This window comes from Acipenser ruthenus, chromosome 19 (genome assembly GCF_902713425.1).
Source record: "Acipenser ruthenus chromosome 19, fAciRut3.2 maternal haplotype, whole genome shotgun sequence".
Taxonomy (NCBI): Eukaryota; Metazoa; Chordata; class Actinopteri; order Acipenseriformes; family Acipenseridae; genus Acipenser; species Acipenser ruthenus.
In genome coordinates this window covers 5,742,149-5,768,611 of record NC_081207.1, presented here as the reverse complement: position 1 = coordinate 5,768,611, position 26,463 = coordinate 5,742,149, and the positions used below count along the sequence as shown (strand labels likewise).

Genomic DNA, 26,463 nt, shown 5'->3' with positions numbered 1-26,463 from the left:
CCAGGTTTTACTACAAGTTTCATTAGCCACAGTGTATAGGTAACAAGCTCAGGTGTCTCTTATTGAACTCATAGTGAAACCAGGAATGGATCAAATGGTCTTATTTCCATCCCTGGGTTCACAAATCAAGCAAACATATACGTTTATATGACTAGCATTAGCCCAATACAGGCCAAGAAAGCAATGATACCTTGTGTCCTGTTTGTGAGCGACTGAACAAAACCTCAGTGGCATCCATCCCGTCATAGTGCCGGTCGAGCGGGAGGCCCACCCTAGCCAGGGAAAGTACAGTCGGGAGGATATCCAGGACACTGTAAATGAAAAAGGAAACATGACATTCAAATGTATTGTGTTTCATTGCCATGTATTGCGTAAACCCTAATCTCTGACAAAGCAGTACATTTTACGGGGGTGATTACTGCTATTGTAATCTTTTGTGTATTTCACTGTACATGCGCTTTCACATACATTATTAAAGTACAGTTGCCTACCAGAAAAATCTACTTGGGATCTTAAATACATTTTTAGGATACCTAGTTAGTAAATAACGTTAACATTTCAGATTTTTCATTTCGATTGCGTTTCAACAGATTTAATTGCAGAGCCCAATTATTTTTCTACATTCCCATATTTGCTTTCAGGTTCTACACAGTACCTGAGCAGCGCCGTGCTGGTGATGTTGGCTGGGATCTTGCCTGGCCAGTATGCAATAGTGGGTACCCGGTGCCCACCTTCCCATGTAGTCTGTTTGGCAGAACTCCCTCCTGGAAAAACATGATTGGCGAATAGATATTAAATCCCCTTTCTCCTTTTGTGATTGAAGCTGTAGTAAATATAGTACATTAATAATACGATAGTTAAACTGTACTGACTGGGGAGAAAACTAGTATCACATTCCAGTATCCTTGTTTGACTACTGTATTTATAGAAGAGATTAATAGTTATAAGACAAAATCATTCATTTGGATGCACTGATAGATATCTGGGATCTCTTGCATGAAATCGCCTGTACCAGGCTTGCAATGCGACAATAACTTCACACAGAATACATCCGCTATTTCCAGTGTATAAAACAAAACAAAAAAAATAAACAGAAAAATCCCAGACACTATCCAAACAGGGATGAGAACCAGACTAGGTTCATCTTCCAGCTCACAACTTCTTTCCACTGGTGTTAGGAAATCAAGCTAATAACACTAAGCTTATTGTTTGATCTTTAATGTTTAGTGAGACTAGACCAAGAACTTACAACAAGACAATATTACAATTTCACAATGATGCAGCACATTCTGTGCTTTACCATGCCTTCAATATGCCGAACTACCTATTTGTATGTATTTAACCAAGTAGCATTTTATACCTAAGGTAACTTGCCTTTATGTGTTTGCCAGCTTCCAAGAAAAGGACCTACACTTCCTGAAAACTCACATTTCTGGGACCAAGGGCCATTGTCTCCTGTGAAAAAAAACTATTGTTATTTTGAAGAACCTTCCACCAGACACAGTGCTCCTATTACACGTTCCTCCCTGAAATAGGCCCATGCTACTATTACAGGCTCTCTTACAGGTTTTGCAAGTCAGGCATCAAGTTTACCAGGGGAAAATTGTATGACTTTTAATCTACTGATCACTTCACAGGTGTCTTTTGTTTCATCCACTAGCATTGCCTGGTGAAACAATAGGCATGTACAGTACTAGGAATAACTGCATTCCTATAAACATCAGGGCAATTGCCAGTAAATACATGTGTTCCATTTCAAACCTGTTAAACTGTTACAAATGTTTTTGAAATTTCTTTAATGTGAAGACCAGCAGTACCATAACAAAGTTGTTATGGCTTTAATAATTTTCCTTTCAGAGTGGCTATCAGAGCCAGACTGTTCCAACCACAAAGAATAAAGGGCCGGCCCAGACTTGTAATGTCTGTACATTGGCACTAAAATAATGAGAAGTGGCCAGCCTGGTATTAAGAAAAAAAATGAGCACAAAATATTTTAAGAACGAAATGCGGCAGTTTGGCACATCAAGCCGCAGTGTTCAATCTCAGGTCAATTTGGCAATAATCTGTGTTTTAAATATTACACACATGTATTCACCTGGAGAACTATCACTTGCATTGGTTCTGAACTTGCTCAGCAATTAATAATCCAAGACAAAACATTATTCAAATTAAAAAGACATCAGGGCTTTTTGAGGATAAGTGCGCAAGCTAAATGTTACTGTCGATTTTACTGTTGAAGCAGAGAGTAGTGAATGATATATGGTAATTAATACATACCAGTAAACCAGATAATGGTGTTTTCTTTATCTGTGGTGTCAGAAGTGTTCTTTATCAAGCCGATAAGGCTGTCCATTTCCCTGAGGCTGGCACTATATACGCCTTGGCGAGTTGTGTTTACAAAGTGCACAGCTGGAGACAGAGGGACATGCATGTGTGCCAATGCCACATACAAGAAGAAGGGTTTTCTGTTTTTACTACAAAACAACAACACACGCAATAAGATCAAATACACAAATGTTAAAATGCTGTCTGAATAAAGAAGTTAAAAAAAAATAATTTAACTTGTAAGCTGCACTTTTGGCGAGATGTTCGTATAAGTCAATAAATGATGAAAATGCCTAGGTCTGAATTCACAGATCCTTGATGCGTAAACAACATCCTTTTATTGAACTTACAATGACTTTAGTATTCTCTTGGCAGGCAAAGTAACCAGGTTGCATTGCAAGACCAAAAACATACTGCAAAGGTGTAGCTTTATCTGCTTTTATGCCATGTACGCACCTCAATGAAATACATACATTGTATAGACTACTGGATATGCGACCGTCCAATTCTTAGTATGACTTATCATTTATTATTGGCACCCACACTCAGGAATGGATTATAATTAATTCTGCCCTACCTAGATTCTTCATGATAAGTACTGTATTCTGTACTTTGGAACACCCAAGACTAACACTGAATCAGGTGCCATATAAGGGTTTAAAATATCAGGCTGAAATATCTTCATAATAACTTACAGATGTGATAAGGAGTCTGGGGTGTTTAGTAGTTTCTATGGTGCTGCACTGCTGGCCAATGTGCAATTATATTTACAATTACAATTACATAAGTATTGTTTGCTGGCATTGCAATTACAATGCTACTGTGTTCAATTACAATTAGTTACAAGTATGCTGCAGCATTTACAATTACACTACAAAGTAACAAACACAGAAATATACTGTTTTATTTTCAAACAAATGGGGTCACCAAAAGTGGTTGAAAATAGAAGAATAATGATCGAATGACAAACTGATTAATGACATGGTATGATTACAATTATGCAGGTGTGCCAAGGGTTAATTACAATTACATTATAACTGCAATTAAATATGAATTGAACAATTACAATTGTAACTGACCCAGGCCTGGCTAATAAAAGCAAACCAATCCATATGAGTCAGCAACAGTAAGTAGTAGGGATGCTATACAAGTCTATGCATACTATATAAAAGGGTTAGAAAGTTATCTAATCAATGTAGGTTCCAAGAACTATAAAAGTATCAAGTAGAAATGGATCTTCATTACTTGTTCCACTTAAGTAATGTTGGGAGGCACAAGTATAAAATATCATACAGTCTACCACTGTACCTGGCATGCTGGATAATTCTTGTCGCTCTCTCCGCGTAGTGTTCTGTCAAGGCACTCAGGTTAACAGGCTGCTCCACAATACTCATGTTCTCGAACAGAGGCAGTGCTACTGTTGAGTAACAGTCTTTGTGTTTGCAGCTAGAAAAACAGGATAAGGTTAAGCAAGAACTTCTGAGACGAATTTCTGTGCGGTTGTAGATAAATTAATTCTACCATCACAGTACATGGTGGTGTGCTCATCACAATGGCTGAAGGGATTACAAGGCACTGCAAGGCAACGAGCAGTTTACAAACATGAGTCTGTCCGCAGTCCTGGACGCTCTGTATCTCACAACGTCTTCTACAGTCCCAGGAGTAGCACCAACCCTCCGATATTGATAAACTGTTGTACAGTGACAGAGGGAGGTACAAACTTGGTTCCTAATGAGGACAGGTATCTAATGAAGGAGAAAAGAAACAGGTTGGAGCTGTACAGAGCAACATACCAGTCTGTCTCAGGATCTTTCGGGCATGGCGGACAGAATGGAATGTCATACCCGGGCGTGTCGGTGCAGCCCATGTCATTGCTGTAAGGAATCCCAGAATAGTAATCAAAACCTGTGGGAAATGGGAATATCTCAATGTGACTGTCCTCTGAGCTAACAAAGGTTAAAAAAGTAAAGCACTAAATTGCTAGGTTTCACCCTTTTACTACACATCTGTTCAGCTATGATATTTACACAAGTAGACTTTTGGTATCTGTCATCTGAAAGAAGCATACTAACCCGGTATGGTACATCAGATATGATGTAGTTAATGGTACACTGCACAGGAAAGCAGTATTTACTTTAAGTTATGCACACAAAGAAGGCCAAACATTACGCACCAGTATCAACTTACCCCGATTGTTAGGATGATACAGGCCGTGGTGTCCCAGATGCCATTTACCTGTATATAACAACAAAATATAAAACACTAAAAAAATTAAAACTAAAACTTTTTTTTTTTTTTAATTAATACTTTATTTCTCAGGTACAATTACTGCATCAGCTGACTGAGTTATCCTACAGTAAGCATTCTGTAGGAAATACATATAAGTGTTGTGTTTCCTCCTTAAAGTAAAATACTAAACTAGCTGGTTAGAGTGTATTGTGAAATACAAATGGTAAAATAGGTTGTGCGTGGTCTCACCTATCATGGCAGTGTAGTATCCGACCCCCTTCAATATCTCAGCAAGTGTAGACTCGTTCAGTGGGAGACCCCCTACGGAACCAACAGCAAAGTTCCGGGTCACTCCGTTCCGTAACCCCAGCCTGCCGGTCAGCAGGGAGGCTCTGGATGGGGAGCATGTTGAAGCAGCTGCGTGGAAATCTGCAAATCTGAGAGTAACGTTGACAGCATGAGGATATCCACAGGTTTACAGTGTGCAATGTGGGGTTTGCAGAATATGATATGATGCTTTTCTAGGAGGCTATGTGGTCCAGCGGTTAAAGAAAAGGGCTTGTAACCAGGAGGTCCCTGGTTCAAATCCCACCTCAGCCACTGACTCATTGTGTGACCCTGAGCAAGTCACTTAACCTCCCTGTGCTCTGTCTTTCGGGTGAGACGTAGTTGTAAGTGACTCTGCAGCTGATGCATAGTTCACACACCCTAGTCTCTGTAAGTCGCCTTGGATAAAGGCGTCTGCTAAAAAAAAACAAAAAAAAACAGTATCGACAGACCCCTATTCAATACTTTACCTCATTCCTTGTTGTGCCATCAGATCTAGGTTGGGGGTCTCACTTGTTCTTGGCCAGTTTTGCCCCAGGTCTCCCCATCCAATATCATCAGCCAGAATGACAATAACATTTGGCTTCTGCAAATGATTTGTGTCGACTCCGGGTCGGAGGTTGGCGACATAGTACAGAAATCCAGTGAACAAAGCAGCTGGCAGAATCGGGGATACTGAGCATCCTTCCATCTTCAAAACCGCTTAAATGCAGCAGTAAACCAAGTACATGTGGGAATCCAATCAATTACCTTTGAATTGATGTTAGGGTCTTCAGATGTTTAGTAATATATTCTTAACACTTTGGGTAATTTCTTGTTTTGCATCCCAACAGGGGTAGTTGTTATGGAAATACAGAATGCAAAGGCAAACCCAAGGACTGGGAAATTCAGAAAGGCAAGTTTGATGAAAGGTAGGAGCTCCCATCAGCTTCTACAATATTCATGGATAAGGTTCATATTTCAAAAGCTCAATTGTAAGTCCTGGAAAAACAAATTAAATAAATAAATACAAATAAAAACAAACAACCAAAAAATCACCAGCTCATTGAGATTACCTAATTTTGATAAAATAAGCAAAATAACATTGTTTTGCTTGTTTTGTGTTTGTAATCAGTATATTTCATATGACGACATGACTGACATTTTTTCAGTGGAAAGGGTCAAAGTAAAGTACACAAAGCTGAAGAGGATGTGCCAAGGCCAGTGACAGGCAATCCAAAGGTCACCATTTCTGCATATCTATGTCTTATGCACATTGGACCTTATGAAAATGCAATAAAAATGCATCAGTGTGCATTTCTGCTGGAAAATGTAAGAATAAATCCTTATATATTAATATTAGGTATTGCATGTTCACATTGCATGCAGCTAAACAATTTAGTTTCCATTTTACCTAATAAAACCTTCTCTAAATTCCTTAAATGAAAGAAGACGAAAAACCTAATATGAGAAATCTCCGGTGAAGGACATGCAGTCTTTGGTACAGCAGAAGCAATGACAATCGTGTACAGTCAAGGCTTGAAGCCGTTGTGCTGAACCTGAAATTCCAGCGATGGAACAATCTGCAATGTCACACTGACATTTGCTGAACATATTGTATTTGTTTTGTAGATATCAGTAGATATGGCATTCATAGCCTCACATTTAGGACACAATGTCATCATCAGTAGATGGAAGTCTATCTCATGTATCAAAAACAGCTTTAGCAATCAAGTTATTGAGTCTACAAGGTGTTGGAGGATCTTTCTGTGTCTCAGGTACTATCTATCGTCCTGTCTCAGTCAGATAGATGAGACACTTCGGTGGCACAACTGTAGGAAAAAAAAAAAAGATTTTCTCTTCAATACCTCTTTACACAATCCAAAGATGAGAGGGTGATGGACAAATATTCTTATAAGAAAATCGCCTCTTGTTTTACACGTCTTCATACACAAAAACACATTGTTTGCATAGCGTAATTTTCAGTTAACACAAGTACACTTTTCAGTTAACACAAGAAAACATATTATTTATAAGAAGTTACACACTTGACATCAGTGTATTTTTTAAGGGTAATTAAATCTGGGAAGCACTTTGGCATGCTCTCCATCGCTGTTTCAAATTGTGTTCACTGACGACTTTGGACTTTTCAGCCTGAAATAATACCTGTATTCTAAAGTCAGAGGTTCATGTTTGCTTTTGATCTTTTGGTATCAAGGCTCACAGACTACTGTTTGGGTTTGTGTACTGCTTATATAACTTGTATTTACATAGCTTTCCTAATATCGACTTGTTAAATAAAAGTAGAGAACAACCACATGCAAAACAAAACAAATGCTGAGGTGAAGGCCCCAGGCTTGTAGCCAACTCTTGCCTTGTTTGCTGATTTGAAATAAAGATGTCCTTGCAGCTTATTATCTTTCAAAAACCACGCAGTTATTATTATTTAGTTATCTAATGGAACAATCTTATAATGGTTCAAATCTAAAGTCATTATGATAAAAATGTACGGTACACCCATATAAGAAAAACCGTAGTACCATCCGAAACCACTACAGTATCCTATAGCACTGCAGCTGACTACAGGAAATTATATAGAATGATAAAGAAATTATTATATAGGCGTAATTATATCAAGAGTATTGGGTGATACACCACATGAGCAAACCACTGGGTGTAAAATATTATTATTATTATTATTATTATTATTAATATTATTATTATTATTATTATTGAGATATGTCACAAAGAGAGCTCCTTCTGATAAATCTTATCATCCATGTCAGGTTGTTCTGATTGACACTTACAGGCAGATACAGTACTTTGTTCTGACGTCATGGTAACTCGATCTACCCAGCTTCTCAAATAGCCCGCTGTACAAAGCTGCAATCTTTGCTCGGACTGTCAGCAGGACTCTTCAATAGATTCAGTAAACTTTTCAAACACCATCCTAACTTTCTGGAAACACATTTTTTTTAAAAGAAAAAAAGAGGTAAGAGTTAAGTTTAAGTTTTAGTGCACAGCAAAATGAATAAACTGAAAAAACTGCACAGTGATCGCTTATCTGGTCAGGAAAATAGATATGATTACTGTAATAAAGCTAAGAAGGGTGAATAAAGTAGAAAGCATAGTTACTAGATAGCACAAAGTGGTATTTACAGTATAATGGTGTATATGCTGTGTCCTGCTATTAATAAAATATGAAGTGCTTTACAGGAAAGTAGAGTTGCCTGGTTGCCTATGTAAAGGCATTGCCTTCTACTAATTTTATCAAGTATGCATGCAGCTGTTGCCCTTTAAACCACTTATATTAATAACCTTTCTGGTTATACCATCTGCTGGACTTTGTTTCTTTAGTTTTATTGAGGTTTACGACCGAGTGTGGAAAGCTCCATAAATCCTTAATTAGAATAGGTGGATTCAGGTTAGGTTATAAATACTGGTAAATGCATCAGCAAAGAGTCTGCATCGCATTGCAAAAGCCATGGCTAATCTGTAAACGCTTGTATAACAGTATGGCAAGAGCAAGATTGATGTGCTCATTAGCCATTTTACCTTAATACACTTTTATAAGGGGTAACCCTCAATGTAGGTATGGTGTATGGAAACTTATTTACAGTACTGCGCCTGTTATGAATTTAAATGCTTTTTTCAGTTTGGTTCCTTCTTTTTTGGCATTATAATGGTGTTGTGTTGAGTCTGCGCAGATAAACTGAACCCTGTGTGCTCAAATGGACAGTATGTTCTTACAGGACAATGACATGGATTGAACTGCATGAATAAATAGATTCCAGCACTCCTCCTCCCTTCAGTTATATCAAATGAGTGGACACCATCACAACCATCTTGTTTACTGAGCTGACCCCGAGGTTATGTATCCTTAATTTACCACCTTAAAAGACTAACATCTGAAATTTTTTTGCTAAGTTGAACTTTTGCCCCTGAAATTCTCTAGTTATGTAAGTGAATTGTTTTCAAAACATTCACAGATTCTCCCAAGCAAGTTAGATACAGAAGGTGTGTTCACTAAAGAGCAGTCACATCCTCACAAAGTTAATCCAAAACAAAACTTCAGATAAGTAAACAGCAACAGTGAATAGATCATTTACTATACTAAACTGAACCAAATAAAACAGATTATAAAGTAAACCAAGGGATAAACTAAATATAATATTGTACAATTAGATGGACGAAGCTCTTGGATGAAACAGACTATTGCTTTCAAAAGGGTCACAATACATAGCGGAAAAAAAAGCAGTTCAAATTAAAGAAACATTTTCAAGACATCTTTCACCAATCTGCTTGCACAACAAATTTGGTTTTCGAACTAACAAAGCAACACTGTATAGCATTGAATCCTCAAGTAACCAGGAAAGACGGGAATGTCAAACACAGGCTCCTATTTATCACACTTTTTAACAAAAGGAAAAAGGAATGGCAGAAAAGTTGCAAAATTAGTATGAAACAATAATGTATGGCCAAATGTTTTGTATCACCCTATAGAATGAACTAATTTTGCTTCATAAAGTCGAATGAAACCTGCTGAATACTGTTATATTAACATATTGAATTACATTGTGCTACTAATATGGCTTCCGGTAGACTTTTACAATATCATTTTGTGGTTAATTTTATAGTTTGTAGGTAATTGGGAGACATTTGACCTTTAGTTCAACAGTAGTTTGCGGGATCATGAATTTAGAGCACCAGTCAATTAAGACCACCTGCTTTCATATAATACAATGTAAACAAGGCTAGTCATTTTCAATACATCTCATACAATACATCTTAGTTATTAAGCACATACATGGTATGCAATGCTAAAGGCACAAACATTACCTATATGTAATTCATTTTTTACACTTTGTTAACCTAGAAAAAGCTTACATTGCTCTTTAACTATTTCAAACTGTTAAAATCAGCCACTAAAACCTAAGTCAAGTCAATGTCATAGAATACTTCATTGTTTGATTTTTATTAATAAAACGGCCTGAACATTTCTGCCTGGACATTTCTGGGGAACTCAAGACTGTGTTGTTCTGTGTGCGCAGTGTTTAAGCAAACATTAACTCTTGTAACCGAGTGTGATCCAACACTCTTTTTGTCTCGCACAGAAACATTCGCTTACTCGTCAATAATAAATTCGTTTCATGCCACTGGTCATATATACCATAATAAAAACTATGCGCCACGATACACCCTTCCTATCATTTTGCTTTGCTGCTGAGTCAATAAAACTGGTACAAACCTGTTCTACCCGGTACAGTACAGCTCGCAGCCTCATGTGTTTCACAAGGCAAAGGTAACCGGGGTTTGCTCGCGCGATCACTGTACGCGTGCACGGCAGTGCCACGAAAGAGAACTGTCCTATACAAAGTTTAGATTTCGGTGTGGTACAGTGGCGTGTGGTTTACATGGTTGAAGTTAAAAATGAATACGAAGTTTATACTTTAATTTAAACAATGATAAATGACATACATTATTATAACTATTAATTTTAACACAGCTGTTGTACAGTCGTGTTTGGAATCATCATTATTGTTTGCACTTACTGAAAAATGTCAAATTATTACAAATAATAAAAATAAAAGTATAACATTTAATACATGTTAATATTTTGTAGTATTATTAGAGCACGCTATGCAGCTTCCACCCTGCCTTGTGTCTGCTGTGTTCTGTAAATGGTACTGCGCGCGTCATGCAGCAGACACATGAGCGCGCTTCCCGCGCGCGTCATGCAGCAGACACATGAGCGCGCTTCCCGCTCGCGTCATGCAGCAGATACATGAGCGCGCTTGCCGCGCGTGTCTGACCGGCTTGAGCCAGAATATATTAAAACAAACCGCAGTGGAAACGACAGTGTAGAAGAAGGAGGCATTAGTGTAGAGTAGCAGCAAATACCGGCACAGTATATATAAATATACATATAGGGCAGGAACCCTGTTGTTTTATTTTATTTTTTCATATATTTGTTTGTTTTTGTAAAATGTATTATTTTTTTTAAATATTGCGCTCCTTTTTAACCGAGTTAGAATTTAAACAGAAAAAAAGCTTCCGGTAGCAGGTTGAGGTTTTAGGGTTCTAAAATACGAGTTTACTTGTGTTGTAACCAATTTTACTGCTTTTCGTAGCCTTGTTTCACTTTCTGAAGAGGTAAGTGTACACGACAGGAACGTTATAAAAGGTTAGCTACTGACTATAAAATATGTTTTATTTTACTGTATTACACAAATCGACAAAAAGGCGAAAATGGGATATCTGTTTTTCGAATTGGTTAATTTAGGAAGGAAAAAAAAACATTTTAAATAATAATAACCATAATAATAGTAATAATGGTTATCGTTTAAAATGCTGCACTACAGTACACCCTGCCTTTGTAGTGTATTGCATTGCAGATATACTGTAAATGCCGTTATGTGGGCATATGGTACCTTGAAGAAATCCAGCCCTGCTGAAGTGAATGAACTACACATGACCAGAGTAACAATGAGCTTTCACATCACAAAGTACAGAAAGCTGGTTTCTTTAGGAATAAGGACTGCGTTATATTCAGTGAAATACCTCATTAACAGGATTCTTTGTAGTCGTTTCAGAGATTTAAAGAAATAGCTTTAAATCGTAATTACGTACACTATTTTGTCTGTGTACAAGATATCTCAGGTGGCATTGTTGTTTTAAAACCCTGAGTCTAAGTTTATTACTTTCATAAAATAAAATAAAAAAAAAAACCTGTAAAAGGTATGGGAGAAGAGACCTGGCTGCCTACATTTCCGTTTTTCAGTGTTGTAACAGGGTTTATTGTAACCCACGCTTTAAAATGTCAGATAGAGGGAAAGGCTCTATTGTTCTGTAAGACCTGTGCTAGCAGGTTCCCATCGCCTTGTAGTAAAGCTCCAGTATAGAGACACATGTGGAGGACCCTAACAGGCTTTTTTTGTGTGCGTTAACATGGCCAGTATTGCACTAGTATTCGGAATACTAAATCATCAAAATATTCCACCATGTAAACAGCACAATAGGAATATGAAGAGGAATATTTCACCTCTGCATATTCGGAATATTGGAGGTGGGGTATTCCACTATATGCAGAATACTAGTGGAATATAAACAGCATATTCAGACTGTAGCGTAACCCACAACCGGCACCCGCAATAACAGATACTCACAGCAGTAAGCGCGATGGCACGATGAGGAGACATCACTTTTATTAAGGATTTTTTTTAAGTCGTAAAACAGCTTGATGGCAAGAAACAGAGATGTGCAGACGTGTTTAAAGATGGCGGAAAAAAATCATGAAGCGGGATTTCAAAGAACTGCGGATCATGTTCATCATCAATGTAAAGTTTTAAAAGCAAAGTCGCCTACTATAAAGAAAAAAGCAAAAAAAAAAAAAAAAAAAAAAACACAGAGGTGGGGCGAATCTATCAATTTGTCCTTACTTCAACCTTATGAATGACATACTGGGTAATCGCCCCTTGTCTCACCGACCCGGTGTATTTTACGAAAGTGCACCCCTTCAGCGCAGTAGTGCGCCTTTAACATGTGCACGTCGTGCGATGAAAGGGGAGACAATGGGGGGGGGGGGGGGGGAGGACCCTTGAGTTTAACATTTTAAAACTAAACAAGCACATATTGTACATTTTCCTCTTAGCAAGCTTTTCCCGCATATGTAAAAAAAAGACTCCCTTTGCACTGCAGTTTATATAATCCTAGTTTTAACTGTAGCTTAAATGAATGCTGCAGTGATATGTAATGGAAAAAAAGGACGGCGTGTGAATATGACAGGAGTTAACAGGGCATGACCAAGCTAGGATCTCCAATGTGAAAACATGTAGGGTGAAAGTCGCTTTGTTTTTAAAAACATTTAATGTGTCAGTGTGCTTCCAAAGATCAGTACAGTCTTGAGGGAGGGTTAAAATTACATTCATGAAAAAGTACAATTTGTACCACTCACTTATCACCTTAAAAATCAGCTGTTTACGCAGTCTCGTGGACCCTATTTTACGCAATGGGAATTACACAGCTAAGCATTTAATGTAGCTTAGAGGGGGAAAAAAATGAATCCGCTGGTATTAAGAGAGGAGGTATTCTTTTCCCGAGCCCTGTTTTAATACCTTTTACTGTTTGTAATTTGCAGGAACCAGAACAGAGAAGATGGGGTCTGTAGACAGGCTAAAGGGGTGCCTCGGAGCCAATGTCTACACGGAAGTGCCAGACGGGGGCTGGGGCTGGGTTGTGGCACTGGCCTTCTTCTTTGTGGAAGTATTCACATACGGAATAATCAAAAGCTTTGGGATATTCTTCCAGGACCTGATGATCCATTTCAATGAGTCCAACAGCAGGGTGTCCTGGATAATCTCCATATGTGTCTTTGTCATGACCTTTACAGGTAAGACGTGTGTCTGTAGTAGGTTTACCTTGTGAAATCTCAGTCGGTGCGCCACTAAAAGCCAATCTGTTTAGCGATTATACGTTAGTTTGTTAGTCGATTATTGAATCTGCAGTGTATAACGTATAACTGTCACATTATCTTTTTTAAGTTGATCTAATTTAAGCATTACTACTGAATAAGCTTAAATAGTAAGTAGCGGGGTTCCGAAAAATATAGCGTTACACGTCCCCGAGTGTTGCTAAAACTGTTTAAATAACGTGCCGGCAATTTTTCTTCGCACTGTTAACATTTTACACTTAACCACTTTAAAATCTGTTTTTAAAATTCTCAAGGTCATTGACATTTTCCGAGAACCCTGTTGTTGACCTATTGTTGCGAGTTTTGTTGCCTTTTTTTTAGCTAATGTTAACAGATCCCTGCTTGTTCCCCTGCGCTGAAACTGAAATAAAATACATGTATAAGCATGGGGTAACATTTAAATTAGAAAGGTAATTTAACTTCATGATCAACATAAACACATACTAAATGCTAAGCAGAACAACGCAGTGACTAATAAGAAGATAGTTGGAAAGGAGTATTTTTTTTAAACTGGACTGCAGTTCAATGTAGAACATCTGTTGACTTTGTGAACGGATGGAGTGACGTCAACATTTGCGCACACCATTAAAAGTACAACCAGGTTTGTTCCTTGTTTTTAATTATTTACATGTTATTGAATAAACAAAGTAACTTGACTTGGATTCATCTGATGTCAGTGCTTAAATGGCGAGTTGTAATTGGTAGTAATGTTAAACTATTGTCTGTTTTGGCCAGGTTACAATATTTGCACTATTCAGATTATTTTATGAATGTTATTATTTGTTTGAATTAAACAGATGTAGAATATTTAGGTTGCTATATGATAAGTGTTATTTTATTCTGAACACAGCAAAAAGGATTATTTGGTACTTTGTTTTGTACTGCACAGCATTATGCTACTGGCATTAATTGGATAAGTTGCTCGCTGTGAAAAGTTACAAGCTTAATTGAGCTTTCATTGAGAAGTATGATCGCTGTTTTAATATCTGTATTCAAGTGTACAATGATATTAAATATGATTATTTAGGAATGTTGTATTGTATGTTCTTCCATGAGATTATAGTGCTGGTTCACAGCTGACAGTATTTGTTGTTGATACACACTTCTGCTTGCGGTTGTAGCCATGGTTACTAAGGAGGTGGTGAGGCATTTCCTCTTCCTGGCCTATGATTATATATATATATATATATATATATATAATTTCATGAGAACACACATCTGCTATAAAAAAATAATTTGAACTGGAATCTGCAATATATAATAAGAAATTGAAAATGTATTTCGATGGTTCAAACTTTCAATAAGAAAACAAATACCCAGATGAGCACATTGCTGTTTACTGGGGATTTCTTGGAAGTTAAAGTACTCCCAAAACATTTCTCAGAAACAAGTGATAAAAGGAAGCGAGTTAGAACTGCTTTCCCATGAGAGAAAAAGTGTCTCCAATGATAAGACTGACTCCTCCTGTTCTCTATTTGCAGCTCCCCTGTCTTCAGTGTCAAGCACCCGTTTTGGTCATCGCCCTGTCGTCATGGTGGGAGGAGCCCTGATCAGTCTTGGAATGATTTCATCTGCATTCGTAAACTCGGTTGAGCAAATGTACATCACTGTGGGAGTCGTTTCAGGTACTAATTCCATGCTAAAGAGGTGTTAACACCGACATTCACTACTGTGTTAGAAGAATATTGGCAAGGTTTTGTTAAACAAAGTGTATGTTATTTGTAAAACGTCATATCGGCAACAGATTTTCATGGCCTTTTTAGTGAACCCCACCCCCACCCCACCCAACAGCTGCTGAAATAACTTACAACTTTTGTTTTTTTAAGGCCTCTAAGAACAGAATTTTCTAGGAAATACTTTCCTACAGCACCACCGGTGAAAAAATAAAATCTGTTTTCCCCAGGCATAAAAAATAACCATGTTAACTCAAAGCAGCATGTTGGTCTACTGAAAGGCAAGGGTATTTAAATAATTCATAAGAATTGTGTAACATGTTATTAACAAATAATTTTATTAAGATAATCGCATTGTACAAATTCTAGCCGTGCTTGGTGCCATGTCCTGTTGATCAGTTAAGTTAATCAGTTAAGACAATTAGCAGCTAAATTACTAACTGTTAATGCACTGGATGGTAGATTTAATGACTGTTTTCAAATGTTTTTCTTTTCAGCCGACTAACACCAGAACCTCTCTTTTCTTTCTGTTTTCTTTCTTAATAGAGTTCTCTTGCAGGGTTCCATCAGTTGTCACTGAGGACAGGACATCTTAACATGGAGCAGTAGCGCAACATGAAAATGAGACCAGCGTTTGTAAAGAAATGTTAAAGATAGAAAGTAAAGGCACTGCCTCCCGGGCGCAGTGGCTGTCACGTTCCTCTCTCCTGTTTGTTCACAGGCCTGGGATACTGCCTCGCCTTCCTGCCTACTGTCACCATCCTCTCCCAATACTTCCAAAAGCGCCGATCCCTCGTCACCGCTATCGCCTCTACTGGAGAATGCTTCTCGGTTTTTGTTTTTGCACCAGGTAAGACTAACTGGCAACCGTGATTTACAAGTTGTGAATGATAGAGCTATTGCACGTTACGCAACACTGAATGATCTATCAAAGCGAAACCTTGTTGTCAGAGACATTGTGTTCGCGCGAGCATACAACAGAGAATGAGGTAAAACGAAAAGATTCATAAACACCTACTGAATAAATTGTATTAAAGACATTTATATTAATTTGTAACTAAAAACACTTAAAGTGTGGATGCTGAGTTCTTCACCCAACATGTAGTTAATATGTTATAAACGTAACTCTTCCATAGAGTTTAACATTTAAAGTTAATGGCTATTTTTGGTTAATTTTTGTAAAGATCTCGGTGAACTAAAAACTGCCAATTAGTACTAGCCCCACCTAGGTACTTCACTTCACTGTAACTAAATGCACCCAAAAAAATGTGTTTAAGCAAGATTTTTAAAACAGCAGTTTGTGTGTGAAAGAAAGGTAACTTTTATAATAAAAGGGAAATTGACCTTTGTTGGATACAGCACACTAGTAGTAGGGAGATATGCAAGTATAAGTGTTACAATCAACTATTTTCTTTAATTTCCTAATTCTTCCGAATTCATCCTTCAGCCTTTACTGCTCTGAAGGATTACAGTGGCTGGAGATGCTGTCTAATAGTGATGGGAGTGTTTCAGTCCACAATCATTCTCTGTGGGGCTCTACTGCGGCCAATAGTCATCCAGACCAAGCAAGAGGTGGTGCATAAAACTCAGATTAAACAGATAGAGACCAAATACATGCTTGACAATGAGCAGACACACACATCAATCGACTCGGTAGACTCAGGTGTTCAGTCTTTATCTACCTCATGCACCAACATTGCTGGACGCAGCAAAGAGGAGGAGATGGAAATGGAAAAGAAGGAAGAGGAGACGGGAATGCTTCCCGGAGCCTCGATGGAGAAGGAAGAGCCCTCAACCCCACCTCTGAGAAACAAGCTGCTGGATTTCTCGGTGCTCAAGGACTGCAGTTTTATTTGTTACGCACTGTTCGGGCTGTTTGCCACTCTGGGATTCTTTGCGCCCCAGCTGTACGTTATTCCTCTCAGCATCAGTCTGGGCATTGGTAAGGACCGGGCAGCCTACATGTTGTCTGCCATGGCTGTGGCAGAGATCTTTGGCAGGATCTCAATGGGCTGGATGCTCAACAAGAAGCCCATCCGGAAGATCTACATTGAGCTGATCTGTGTGCTGCTGCTCTGCCTGGTGCTGGTAGTCTTCCCCTTTGTCTGTGAGTTCTGGGGGCTCATGGTCTGCTGCGTGCTGTACGGCTTCATGCTGGGCACAGTAGCCGCCTCACACATCCCCATGCTGGCAGAGGATGATGTGTTGGGAATTGAGAAGATGCCGTCTGCAGTGGGAGTGTACATCTTCATCCAGAGCTTTGCAGGGCTGGCTGGTCCACCCCTGGGAGGTAATTAGAAATGCAATGCTATTTCCTTTTCTTCTAAAGGCAGTGGGAAAGGCTTGGTTTTACTGCATTATTATAAAATTAACAACCTTGTTTGGCCTTTTCCGAGCACTAAATGTAATTTTAAAAGAGCCAACACACATTTGTATTGATAAAGATTATATTATTACTATATCTCCAGTCTGGATTTTTCCAGGCTTTAATTGAGTTGTTTTCTCTGTCTATTTTTACAGACATTTCTAAAATACACATTTCTAAAATAATCAGAATCACACTTTCCTTGTTTTAATAGTTATGGCTGTTTATTATTTTCACAGCTATAAAAACAAATTGTGTGTTTCGTGTATAGTTCTGGTGCCACATAATTGATTCTATTACTGTTACTATTCATTGCCTGGTCTAAAATATGAAACGTCAGGTTTTGAGGATTAAAGTCCCAGTTAATTTTTTTTTTTTTTTTTTTTTTTCAGGTTTTTTGGTAGACCTCACAGAAGATTATGGTGCTGCTTTCTATTCCTGTGCTGCTGGGATGGGAGTGGGAGCCCTTTTCTTGGCTCTGGTACGACCTGCAAAGACTGGCCTTTGTAACAGGAGGAAGAAACAGCAGCAAAGCTCCAAGGCTCCAAGCTGTGAAAATATAACTGAGGATAACAAAATTGTTGTGGAGGTTCCAGATGATTTCCTTGATGTTGATATTGTTGCGGAAGACAGCATTTTCAAAAGCAAGTCAGGAGACAGCGCAGCCAGAGCGAGATCAATTTAAAGAGAGAAAAAAAGGGACACACAAACAGACCTCGCACCACGAAGCTAATGCCCAATATCACAAGCAGTTGCCTTTATGTTCTGCATGCTTCTAATGTACTGGAAGTAAATAATTAAGTTAACCCTGCTTATTTAAGAAAATGAAAAGGTGTGAAAAAAGAAATTTTTACACCAGTTGCACAATCTAGTAATTCTGAATGACACTCAATTTGTATAACAAGTACAGAATAGAGTTATTTTTATTTTTTATTTGAAAAAAAAAAAAAAAAAAGCATTTCGGCCCTTTTTGCGCCATTCCTTATTCCATGTAGACCATGACATTTCTGGTGTTAGGGAACAGAAGTCAAATATTTTTTTCCCATGAGCGCTTCAATTTTAATAGTTTACATACCAAATGTGTATATGTAACTAATCAGAACACCAAATCAGAAGAAATCCTAATGCTATGTTGCTGGGAAAATTCTGTTGTATTCGGGAGTGATACAACTGGTTTCTGTTACATGTTACATTCAAATAATAGTGCAAGTTTTCCAGCAGGACTGGACTAAATCCTCTTGATTGTGCTTATGTAGTGGCCCATATTCAGCAAAGGTACTATGACTATCTATGAGCAAGGTTAGTAAGTATAACTTTTCGTAGGGCAACAAAGTTTTAACAAATGTAAACAGGGAATCTTTATAAAGAATAATACAGCTCCTGAGGGCATCTATTATTATTATTTGTTTATTTAGCAGACGCCTTTATCCAAGGCAACTTACAGAGACTAGGGTGTGTGAACTATGCATCAGCTGCAGAGTCACTTACAATTACGTCTCACCCAAAAGACGGAGCACAAGGAGTTTAAGTGACTTGCTCAGGGTCACACAATGTGTCCGTGGCTGAGGTGAGATTTGAACCGGGGACCTCCTGGTTACAAGCCCTTTTCTTTAACCACTGGACCACACAGCCTCCTTCATCTAGGGGTTCTTTATTTTTTTAAATCATCTATTAAGTTTAGATTGGTACAGGAAAAGCAGGATCTTATGAGCAGTTAAGCAAAGGAAAAAGAGGGCCTGGACCAAAGCAAGAAACCAGAACATTAGCAGATAAAACTTCACCACTAACAAAATACATAAACAAACACTGTGTGCAAATGCAATTCAAAAGGCAAAACCGTCATGTGAGTAGTACATTTTTGTTTTAGAAAACAAATGGGCTTGCCTTTTGACTGTTTTCTGTTGGGACTGAAACTAGTTTTAATCAATCAATCTTTATTTTACATAGTGCCTTTCATAGTGGACCACCATCACAAAGCGTTTCATGTTCTTCAGGGTTGTGCAGAGTAGTTTACCTGGTCTGGAACCCATATAGCCTCAAGCTATAGTCTGTTGTCGGCTTGTGGAAAGATTAGTTTACATTATATTTGCATTGATTAGACAGTAGTACAGTCTGTCTGTATCAATGTGTTGCAATCTCACTGGAATATTTATTTTAAACCTTACTTAATTGTAGCTAATTTATTCTTTTACAATTTAAATTGTTCTAGCTTCTTTGTGTAATGGTCTCTTCTGTGTTTTATACATATATATATATATATATATATATATATATATATATATATATATATATATATATATATATATATATATATGTTAGCAAATAACCTACACCCATGCGTAACAATGTTTCTAGAATTCTGTATCTTTCTTCTAGTCTTGTTGATTGTTAAACAAGTACTACTATGCCATGAAAACAAAAACACAACACTGTATACCATAGTACTCTACATCAAAATGCACTTCTACCTTTTTTAAAAACAGCTGTAGGCAATCCACTGAAAGTTTCTTTGAAACATTAGTATTGTTTTAGTGTTTTTTGTTTACCGGTTTGTTTATCAGGATGAATAGGTGTAACGAATGAGTCTGCATTTTGCAGATGTAGATACATGTCAATATTTTCTTTTCTTTTTTCAAGTTAAAGGAATGTAAAACAGAAAATCTATTCCTAGATTTGGAATAATGCTGTAATGTTATCTACTGAGAAAGAATAAACAAAATCCAAACTGTTTTTAATCGTATGATTTACTTAAAAAAAAAAAAAAAAAAAAAACACTTGCATCTATGAAAATACTGTGGTCATTTCTACATATTTCTGACCATTTCCATAAACGATGGTTAACATCCAAATGTGATCAAAGTCCTTTACACAGAGGCAGAGTAAAGTAGTTACATTTCTAATGGTATAAACATGTATATACTGTGCACAATTAAAGGCAGTTCATTCAATTAAACCTGTGTGGCTACTGCATAGCACATTGTGCAACAAAAAAAAAATTACATACATTACAACAACCAACACGTCTAAATCAGAACGTCTTCAAGAACACTTAAGCATTTCAGTAACCACTCTCTGGATTCTTCAAATGCTCTGGTGGGCTTATGGGGCTTTGTCTCAGTTTCTAACTTGTCTTTGCTGGTGACAGAAGACAAACCACTTTCTATCCAACGAAGCAGGGCCTGCAAGAAAAAACAGTTTTTAAAAAGTCCCCATGTGAACCAAGTACAGCTGGTTCGCCAAAGTAATGATGCAATGACTAACAGAAAATCATATACCAAATGAATCTAAACTGCAATAACTATGATATTTCATACCCATACCAAGTTACTCTGGAGTAGTTAAATAGCTAAGGGGTTAATAACAGCTGTACAGCTTGGATGGGATTCGAACACAGGATATCCTGAGGCTACAGGAGCACCAAACCACACTGCCTTCTTACGTAACGCATTTCAAAACAAATAAACATGGGTGTGCTTCTCACAGTTCTGTCCTGGTTATCAGTACATGAACACGTAATGCGTTTTGAAAAGTCACGCTGCACAGATGTTAGCTTGACCACATGGTGGGACTGAATGGAAACTCAGATGACTCCATGATTACTGGCAATAATTAAAAATCTATAAAACTTTCCAATCGTGTCACTGCCGTCTGTTCTACCCCCACCTCCCCACCTCGATTCCTCCCTCCCTTGCGAGTTTGGTAGAGTCATTGTCCCCCTCTGCCAGTATTACCGAGACATGGAATTTAGCCAGACGAACAGGGAGAATGTTGCCTGCCCAAATTGTCATGTTTTGAAAAAAAATAAATAAAAAAGAAAAGCATTTCTGCATATCTACACACATATTACAGCAAGCAACCTGTATTTCACACACAGTTTCATACATACCTGGTATCTCTCTGCAATTCTGAAGCCGATGGCAGACTGCAGTTTGCGCACACAGATAGGGCAGAGGTCGAGGGGCCTGCGGTCCGATTCCTCGAGGTGGTTGGACCCCTGCATCACGCAACGCAGCCACTGACAATGCTTGAGCCCAAAAATGTGACCAATCTCATGAGTCAGCGTCTTGGAGGGAGAGAAATTCAGTCACTGCATGTGCCCTGAATAACTTAATGTCACAGTGAGACGGGCTATTTCCTGTGTTACTGCAAATTAAAACCCATTTTCTAAACATTTCAGAGGATTTCTATCATCCTCTGTTCTACAGCACACCTTTACTTGACCATTCCTGAAACATTTCAATAACTTAACAATAATAATAATAATAATAATAATAATAATAATAATTGATTCAAACTTTTGTAAACGTCTTTGTAAAGTGAAGCAATCAGACTGCCTGGTATTCATTAAAAAACAAGTAAGCTTCCAGTATATACCTCTTACCCAATAACAGCTACTTAAAGCAATGAGGTAACAGAGAACTTGTATTCTTGTTAATTCTGTGTTTATGCAGTGGTTTATGGAACACAGCCAAGTGACCAAGTCAGCGATGTCTTCACTAGCACTGTAGGGGAGACAATTCCTGTTTCTAACCCTGAACCATGTGGTTTACCCTCTGCTTGACTGATGGATGTCCAATCAAGTTCAATGTTTTCCCTTTTGATTTTGCCAAAGCTGAATATACAGACAAGGGACAATATACAGTAAAACAATATGGGACCCGTGTGAATGTTGCTGTGCTACCGAGAGCAAAGGAAGCCCATGGGAGCACTGCACTTGGACACAGATCACCGTATAACACAGAACACAGAACACAGTTACCGATATGTAATTAAACACGATTGAGGGGCACTTCAGTAATATGTTTTACGGCTGGTTTTCCACAGCACGATCAGCATTCATTTTGGACTACCTAATGTTAGATAAGGTAGCTCAAGATTAGTGCCAATCGGGGTCTATGGAACCAGTCTGGTGTTTTTAAATCTTTAAACCTCAGCGAATGGCTCTCACCTTGCAGGAGCGATACAGCAGTGTGCTGGTTATGGGCGGGGTGTAGCAGCCACTGAACAGGGAGTAGTCCCCGGGAGTCAGCTTCTTGGTCTTCTGCAGCCTGCCTTTGTAGTTTCTGCTGTAAAAATTGTCATCATATCTGGCAAAACTGAAGATACCCATCCCTATAAAGAAAGAGATGGAAGACAGTTAATTTAACTCAACTAGGAATCATCTGTTTACATGAGATTATTTGTTTATTTAGCAGACACCTTTATACAAGGCGACTAGGGTGTGTGAACTATGCATCAGCTGCAGAGTCACTTACAACAGCATCTCACCTGAAAGATGGAGCACAAGGAGGTTAAGTCACTTTCTGAGGGTCACACAATGAGTCAGTGGCTGAGCTGGGATTTGAACCAGGGACCTCCTGGTTAAAAGCCCTTTTCTTTAACCACTGGACCACATTATGGTACCTGGGTCCCTTCAATAATCCCACTTTAACGAATGCTCACCTGCCATGTTATCTCCAAGCAGTGATGTTTCACAATTAATACTACATGGGCCATTCTGAAGAACAGACTTTGCTGTAGATGGCAATACGTGACTATTGATCAATAACTATTGATAGTATTATGGCAGTTTTTTTTTTTAAACCACCTGTTTTACCACTGCTTATTGTATGTTGTCTTGTTCAATTTCACATTGGACTACTGGTGGGATTGCATTGACCCCCTACTGGCACACAAAACTAAAGCACCTCTTCTGTTTTTAAAAAGAAACACTTGTTAAACAACAACACCACCTGCTGTAGATGGAAGGTAATGCAGAACAGCTCAGTTTTATCTGATGAGTGTTTTGGAACAGAAACTCAACATTCTTTTTTGAGGCCCACCTTAACCCTAACATGCCTGCACTCCCTTATTCCAATGATTTCTAGAAGTAATTTAAATTACATATCTTATACATTTAGTTTGTTTGCTTAGGTTACAGATATATTAATAACAAATATATTGACTATAAAATATTTATATTCTAGGGGGTGGCTATATTACCGTAGTCCTTCGAATTTAAGACGCAGCCCAACTTTACCACCCTCAATTTGAGGAACAAATAAAACTTCAAATAAATATGCATTTACAAAGATACAACTCAATTATGCTTAAAAACAGTGTTGTTATAGATTAACCATGGAGCTGGTTTATTGTGATGCACACTGTATAATACTTAAGATGGTGTCTCTGTCGTACACGTTGTCGTACCTCCTGGTTACAAGCCCTTTTCTTTAACCACTGGACCACATCTACGGTATAATCTAATTACGTGAAAAAGCATTTACTTGTCTGTTTATGAAACAACATGCAACTAACACAGGAGGCTGTGTGGTCCAGTGGTTAAAGAAACTTGTAACCAGAAGGTCCCCGGTTCAAATCCCACCTCAGCCACTGACTCATTGTGTGACCCTGAGCAAGTCACTTAACCTCCTTGTGCTCCATCTTTTGGGTGAGATGTAATTGTAAGTGACTCTGCAGCTGATGCATAGTTCACACACCCTAGTCTCTGTAAGTCGCCTTGGATAAAGGCGTCTGCTAAATAAATAAATAATAAAACAAAACCTTGTCTAGCTACCTTCAGTTAGGGAGGCTTGTCCAAAGACAAAGTTCCAGGAGTCTTTGGGGTACAGGTCAATCATGGTGATTCCCACAATGCAGAAGGCATCTCTGGGCTTTCTCTTCTTCAGGTAATGAAGGAGATCACCTGCAGAGGAGCGCATAGTAGGAATATATAAATGTACAGTGTGGTGTAGTGAAAGAGCAGGAATGGATATAAGATTCTCACCACATAGCAGCTTGATCCATTCCTGGATTTAGTGCAAATTTAATAAGACACACCTGGCCTAGTTACCTATACACTGTGGCTAATCAAGCTTGTAGTAACCTGCTATGGAATAGGAGTCTTATTACCATCCCTGAAGAGGCAGGTCTCGGGCGGCTCTCACCTGCGTGTATCTGCAGGTTGTGGGAGTTTGTGTTGACCCGGAAGGCACAGGCTGTGTCGGACACAGGGACCGGCTCTAACAGCCTCACTGCCAGCCCATAGTAAAACGCCTCACAGTATTCCTGCAGCCACTCCACGTACAGCTGCGTGCTCTCCTCCGAATCCCCGAACGAGCCTGGGAACACAAACACCTTGAGATGCAGTCTTCATCATCAATCCAGGAGATTTTACACCATCATAGCTTCACTGCTTAGCTCCAACCACTTTAAGTTTCTGTGTGGTGGTATCTCAAAGCATGACTCACCAATAGTCTGTATGTAGATGGTGTTCCTGCCTTTGACAGGGGTGCTCCGGTAGGGGTTTCTGTAGAAATCTGCAAAGTCCTGCCTGGGCTCTGGGTGCGAGTGAATCCAGTCCGACTCCGAGTGCAGTGTGATGGGACCGAAGAGCACGCTGTCAGGGTGGAACCCTTCCTCCAGCAGCCGTCGCTCCCCGGGGCTGTATTTCTGGTAGCTCTCCACCAGGTCCTGCCTCTTGGAGACCAGGGCAGCCCGCAGTGTCTCTTCAGAGTGCTGGATCAGCTGCATCTGTGACAGACAGTACACCTGGGTCTGTGTCAACACAGCCAATAATCCAGTATTTTAACTAGCTAGATTAAATTATATGATGGTGTTTAAAAGTTTCAAAAAGGAACACACCTGAGGTTTTTCATGACGTCCTAAAAAAGTGTGCCGGACTAACTAAGCAGTTTTCTAAAAGGAAAAACGATATGTATTTTTTTTTTGTTGATTTGTTTTGTTTGGTACATGGGCTGCTATAAAACAGCAAGTGGAACACTCTGTTTCCCTAGACATGGTTCTTTGGGGGAGATCGCAATCGTTTTGGTTACAGCATCTGTTCCTAAAGTGCCAGGCAAACCAAACAACAAAGAAAGCACTGCCAGGATGGTAATAAGACTCCCATTACATAGCTTGTTCATGCATTCCAGGTTTTAATACAAGCTTGATTAGCCACAGTTTAAAGTTAAAAAGCTTGGGTGCCTACTTATCTGTATACCGTATTATTGGTATCGGTGTAGTGTTATTTTCAGGTACTCTGATAAAAAGTGGTACGCAGCTCACTCATGCCTAAACACTTAGAAAGCACAGAAGTGCCTGTTCAAATCTGGTACTTTATGCTGTATTCGGTCTTTTTAAATTGAATTTATCATATTTTTCCACCATTAAGAATAGAGTATTATTATTTTTTTTTTCTTAGCAGACGCCCTTATCCGACTTACAATTGTTACAAGATATCACATTATTTTTTTACATACAATTACTCATTTATACAGTTGGGTTTTTACTGGAGCAATCTAGGTAAAGTACCTTGCTCAAGGGTACAGCAGCAGTGTCCCCCAGCTGGGATTGAACCCACGACCCGCCTATCAAGAGCCCAGAGCCCTAACCACTACTCTACACTGCTGCCCTGCTCCATAGTATGCAAATATTTATCATATGCAATACATTGGATCTTGTACATTTTTTTTACTTCTGCAACTGCGGTGGACTTCTCATTTTGTGGTGTTCCTTTTTTTTTTTCTTTTTCTTTTTAGAGAAATTAATTGTCTGTTTCCAGCAAAAAAACCCTACGTATAATTAATGGTTTGCAAAAAAATAATGTGTATAATTAATGGTATATGTACTTATGTTTGACAATGTGAAAACACGTCACATCACAATTGATTGCACCTGTACCAAAATCTCACCGCGTACCACTTCCTAATTACACGGGCCATGTTTTGCAATGCGTACATGCCACATTGTGACGATGACCACTTTATAAAACTACACAGATAATGCTTTGCTTACTTAACTACAGTATAGTTACTGCTCAGAAAAAGGCAAAAGGTTCAACAGAGCTACATGTTACACTCCCTTTTGTATACCAGCACATCATTATGCTAAGGCATTTAGCATAAACCGGTTGTTATTTATTTAATAACAGTCGACTATGCACTTCTCTTAAATATGCCATATTAGCATGCACAAAAAAACATTGTTTAGTGAAAAGCAAACATTTACTTGCTGCGCACTGCCGCCTTCTTGGAAAAACGAAACAAGTACGCCCCCACTTTGCAGAAGAAATTTCTATTGGTTTAAGTTGTGAAGAGTCCAACCAGCTTCTGGGT

The 26,463-nt window shown here is 38.5% G+C and overlaps 3 protein-coding genes across 8 annotated transcripts in view; 1 reads left to right on the top strand and 2 right to left on the bottom strand.

The window, feature by feature from the left end:
- LOC117424532 (arylsulfatase G-like) overlaps positions 1-12,358 on the bottom strand; it is a 14,679-nt gene extending 2,321 nt beyond the window's left edge. The window contains exons 1-10 of one of the 3 annotated variants that reach the window (XM_034040945.3): positions 12,027-12,358; positions 5,352-5,862; positions 4,804-4,991; positions 4,513-4,560; positions 4,119-4,230; positions 3,634-3,771; positions 2,278-2,474; positions 1,375-1,455; positions 656-764; positions 191-311 (exon numbers count right to left, since the gene is read on the bottom strand). In XM_034040945.3, the coding sequence (XP_033896836.3) occupies positions 191-311; positions 656-764; positions 1,375-1,455; positions 2,278-2,474; positions 3,634-3,771; positions 4,119-4,230; positions 4,513-4,560; positions 4,804-4,991; positions 5,352-5,572 (1,215 nt within the window). In that variant the 5' untranslated portion in view covers positions 5,573-5,862; positions 12,027-12,358. Of the gene's footprint in view, positions 1-190; positions 312-655; positions 765-1,374; positions 1,456-2,277; positions 2,475-3,633; positions 3,772-4,118; positions 4,231-4,512; positions 4,561-4,803; positions 4,992-5,351; positions 5,863-7,667; positions 7,776-10,108; positions 10,553-12,026 lie in introns of those variants that run through there. The other 2 variants (XM_058992419.1, XM_058992420.1) reach the window with 2 other exon arrangements.
- Positions 7,751-20,098, top strand: LOC117424530 (monocarboxylate transporter 7-like). Of its 2 annotated transcripts, none has more exons than XM_034040944.3 (6): positions 7,751-7,852; positions 12,998-13,249; positions 14,812-14,955; positions 15,725-15,853; positions 16,451-17,293; positions 17,761-20,098. In XM_034040944.3, exons 2-6 carry the CDS (start codon positions 13,015-13,017, stop codon positions 18,051-18,053), a joined length of 1,644 nt encoding a protein of 547 aa, XP_033896835.1. In that variant the 5' UTR covers positions 7,751-7,852; positions 12,998-13,014; the 3' UTR covers positions 18,054-20,098. The 2 variants fall into 2 exon arrangements, with proteins under 2 accessions (XP_033896835.1, XP_033896834.1); XM_034040943.3 differs by lacking the exon at positions 7,751-7,852 and adding an exon at positions 10,631-11,013.
- LOC117424149 (archaemetzincin-2) lies at positions 20,095-26,463 on the bottom strand. 3 transcript variants are annotated; one of them, XM_034040264.3, is made up of 7 exons: positions 26,357-26,463; positions 24,598-24,880; positions 24,295-24,468; positions 23,925-24,053; positions 22,317-22,480; positions 21,255-21,431; positions 20,095-20,547 (listed from the first exon to the last, which is right to left on the bottom strand). In XM_034040264.3, the coding sequence occupies exons 2-7, from the start codon at positions 24,878-24,880 to the stop codon at positions 20,392-20,394; spliced, it is 1,083 nt and encodes a 360-aa protein (XP_033896155.2). In that variant the 5' UTR covers positions 26,357-26,463; the 3' UTR covers positions 20,095-20,391. The 3 variants fall into 3 exon arrangements, with proteins under 3 accessions (XP_033896155.2, XP_033896154.2, XP_033896156.2); XM_034040263.3 differs by having other exon boundaries at positions 24,598-24,898; positions 26,357-26,410; XM_034040265.3 differs by lacking the exon at positions 26,357-26,463 and adding an exon at positions 24,992-26,350.

Excerpts from the sequence above, each read along its gene's own strand:
- LOC117424530 (XM_034040944.3), top strand. The coding sequence starts at position 13,015 with ATGGGGTCTGTAGACAGGCTAAAGGGGTGCCTCGGAGCCAATGTCTAC. Across the intron at positions 13,250-14,811 it reads CTTTGTCATGACCTTTACAG|CTCCCCTGTCTTCAGTGTCA; the intron begins GTAAGACGTGTG and ends CTCTATTTGCAG. Across the intron at positions 15,854-16,450 it reads GGTTTTTGTTTTTGCACCAG|CCTTTACTGCTCTGAAGGAT; the intron begins GTAAGACTAACT and ends TTCATCCTTCAG.
- LOC117424149 (XM_034040264.3), bottom strand. The coding sequence starts at position 24,880 with ATGCAGCTGATCCAGCACTCTGAAGAGACACTGCGGGCTGCCCTGGTC. Across the intron at positions 24,469-24,597 it reads CATCTACATACAGACTATTG|GCTCGTTCGGGGATTCGGAG; the intron begins GTGAGTCATGCT and ends TTGTGTTCCCAG. Across the intron at positions 24,054-24,294 it reads CAACCTGCAGATACACGCAG|GTGATCTCCTTCATTACCTG; the intron begins GTGAGAGCCGCC and ends GCTCCTCTGCAG.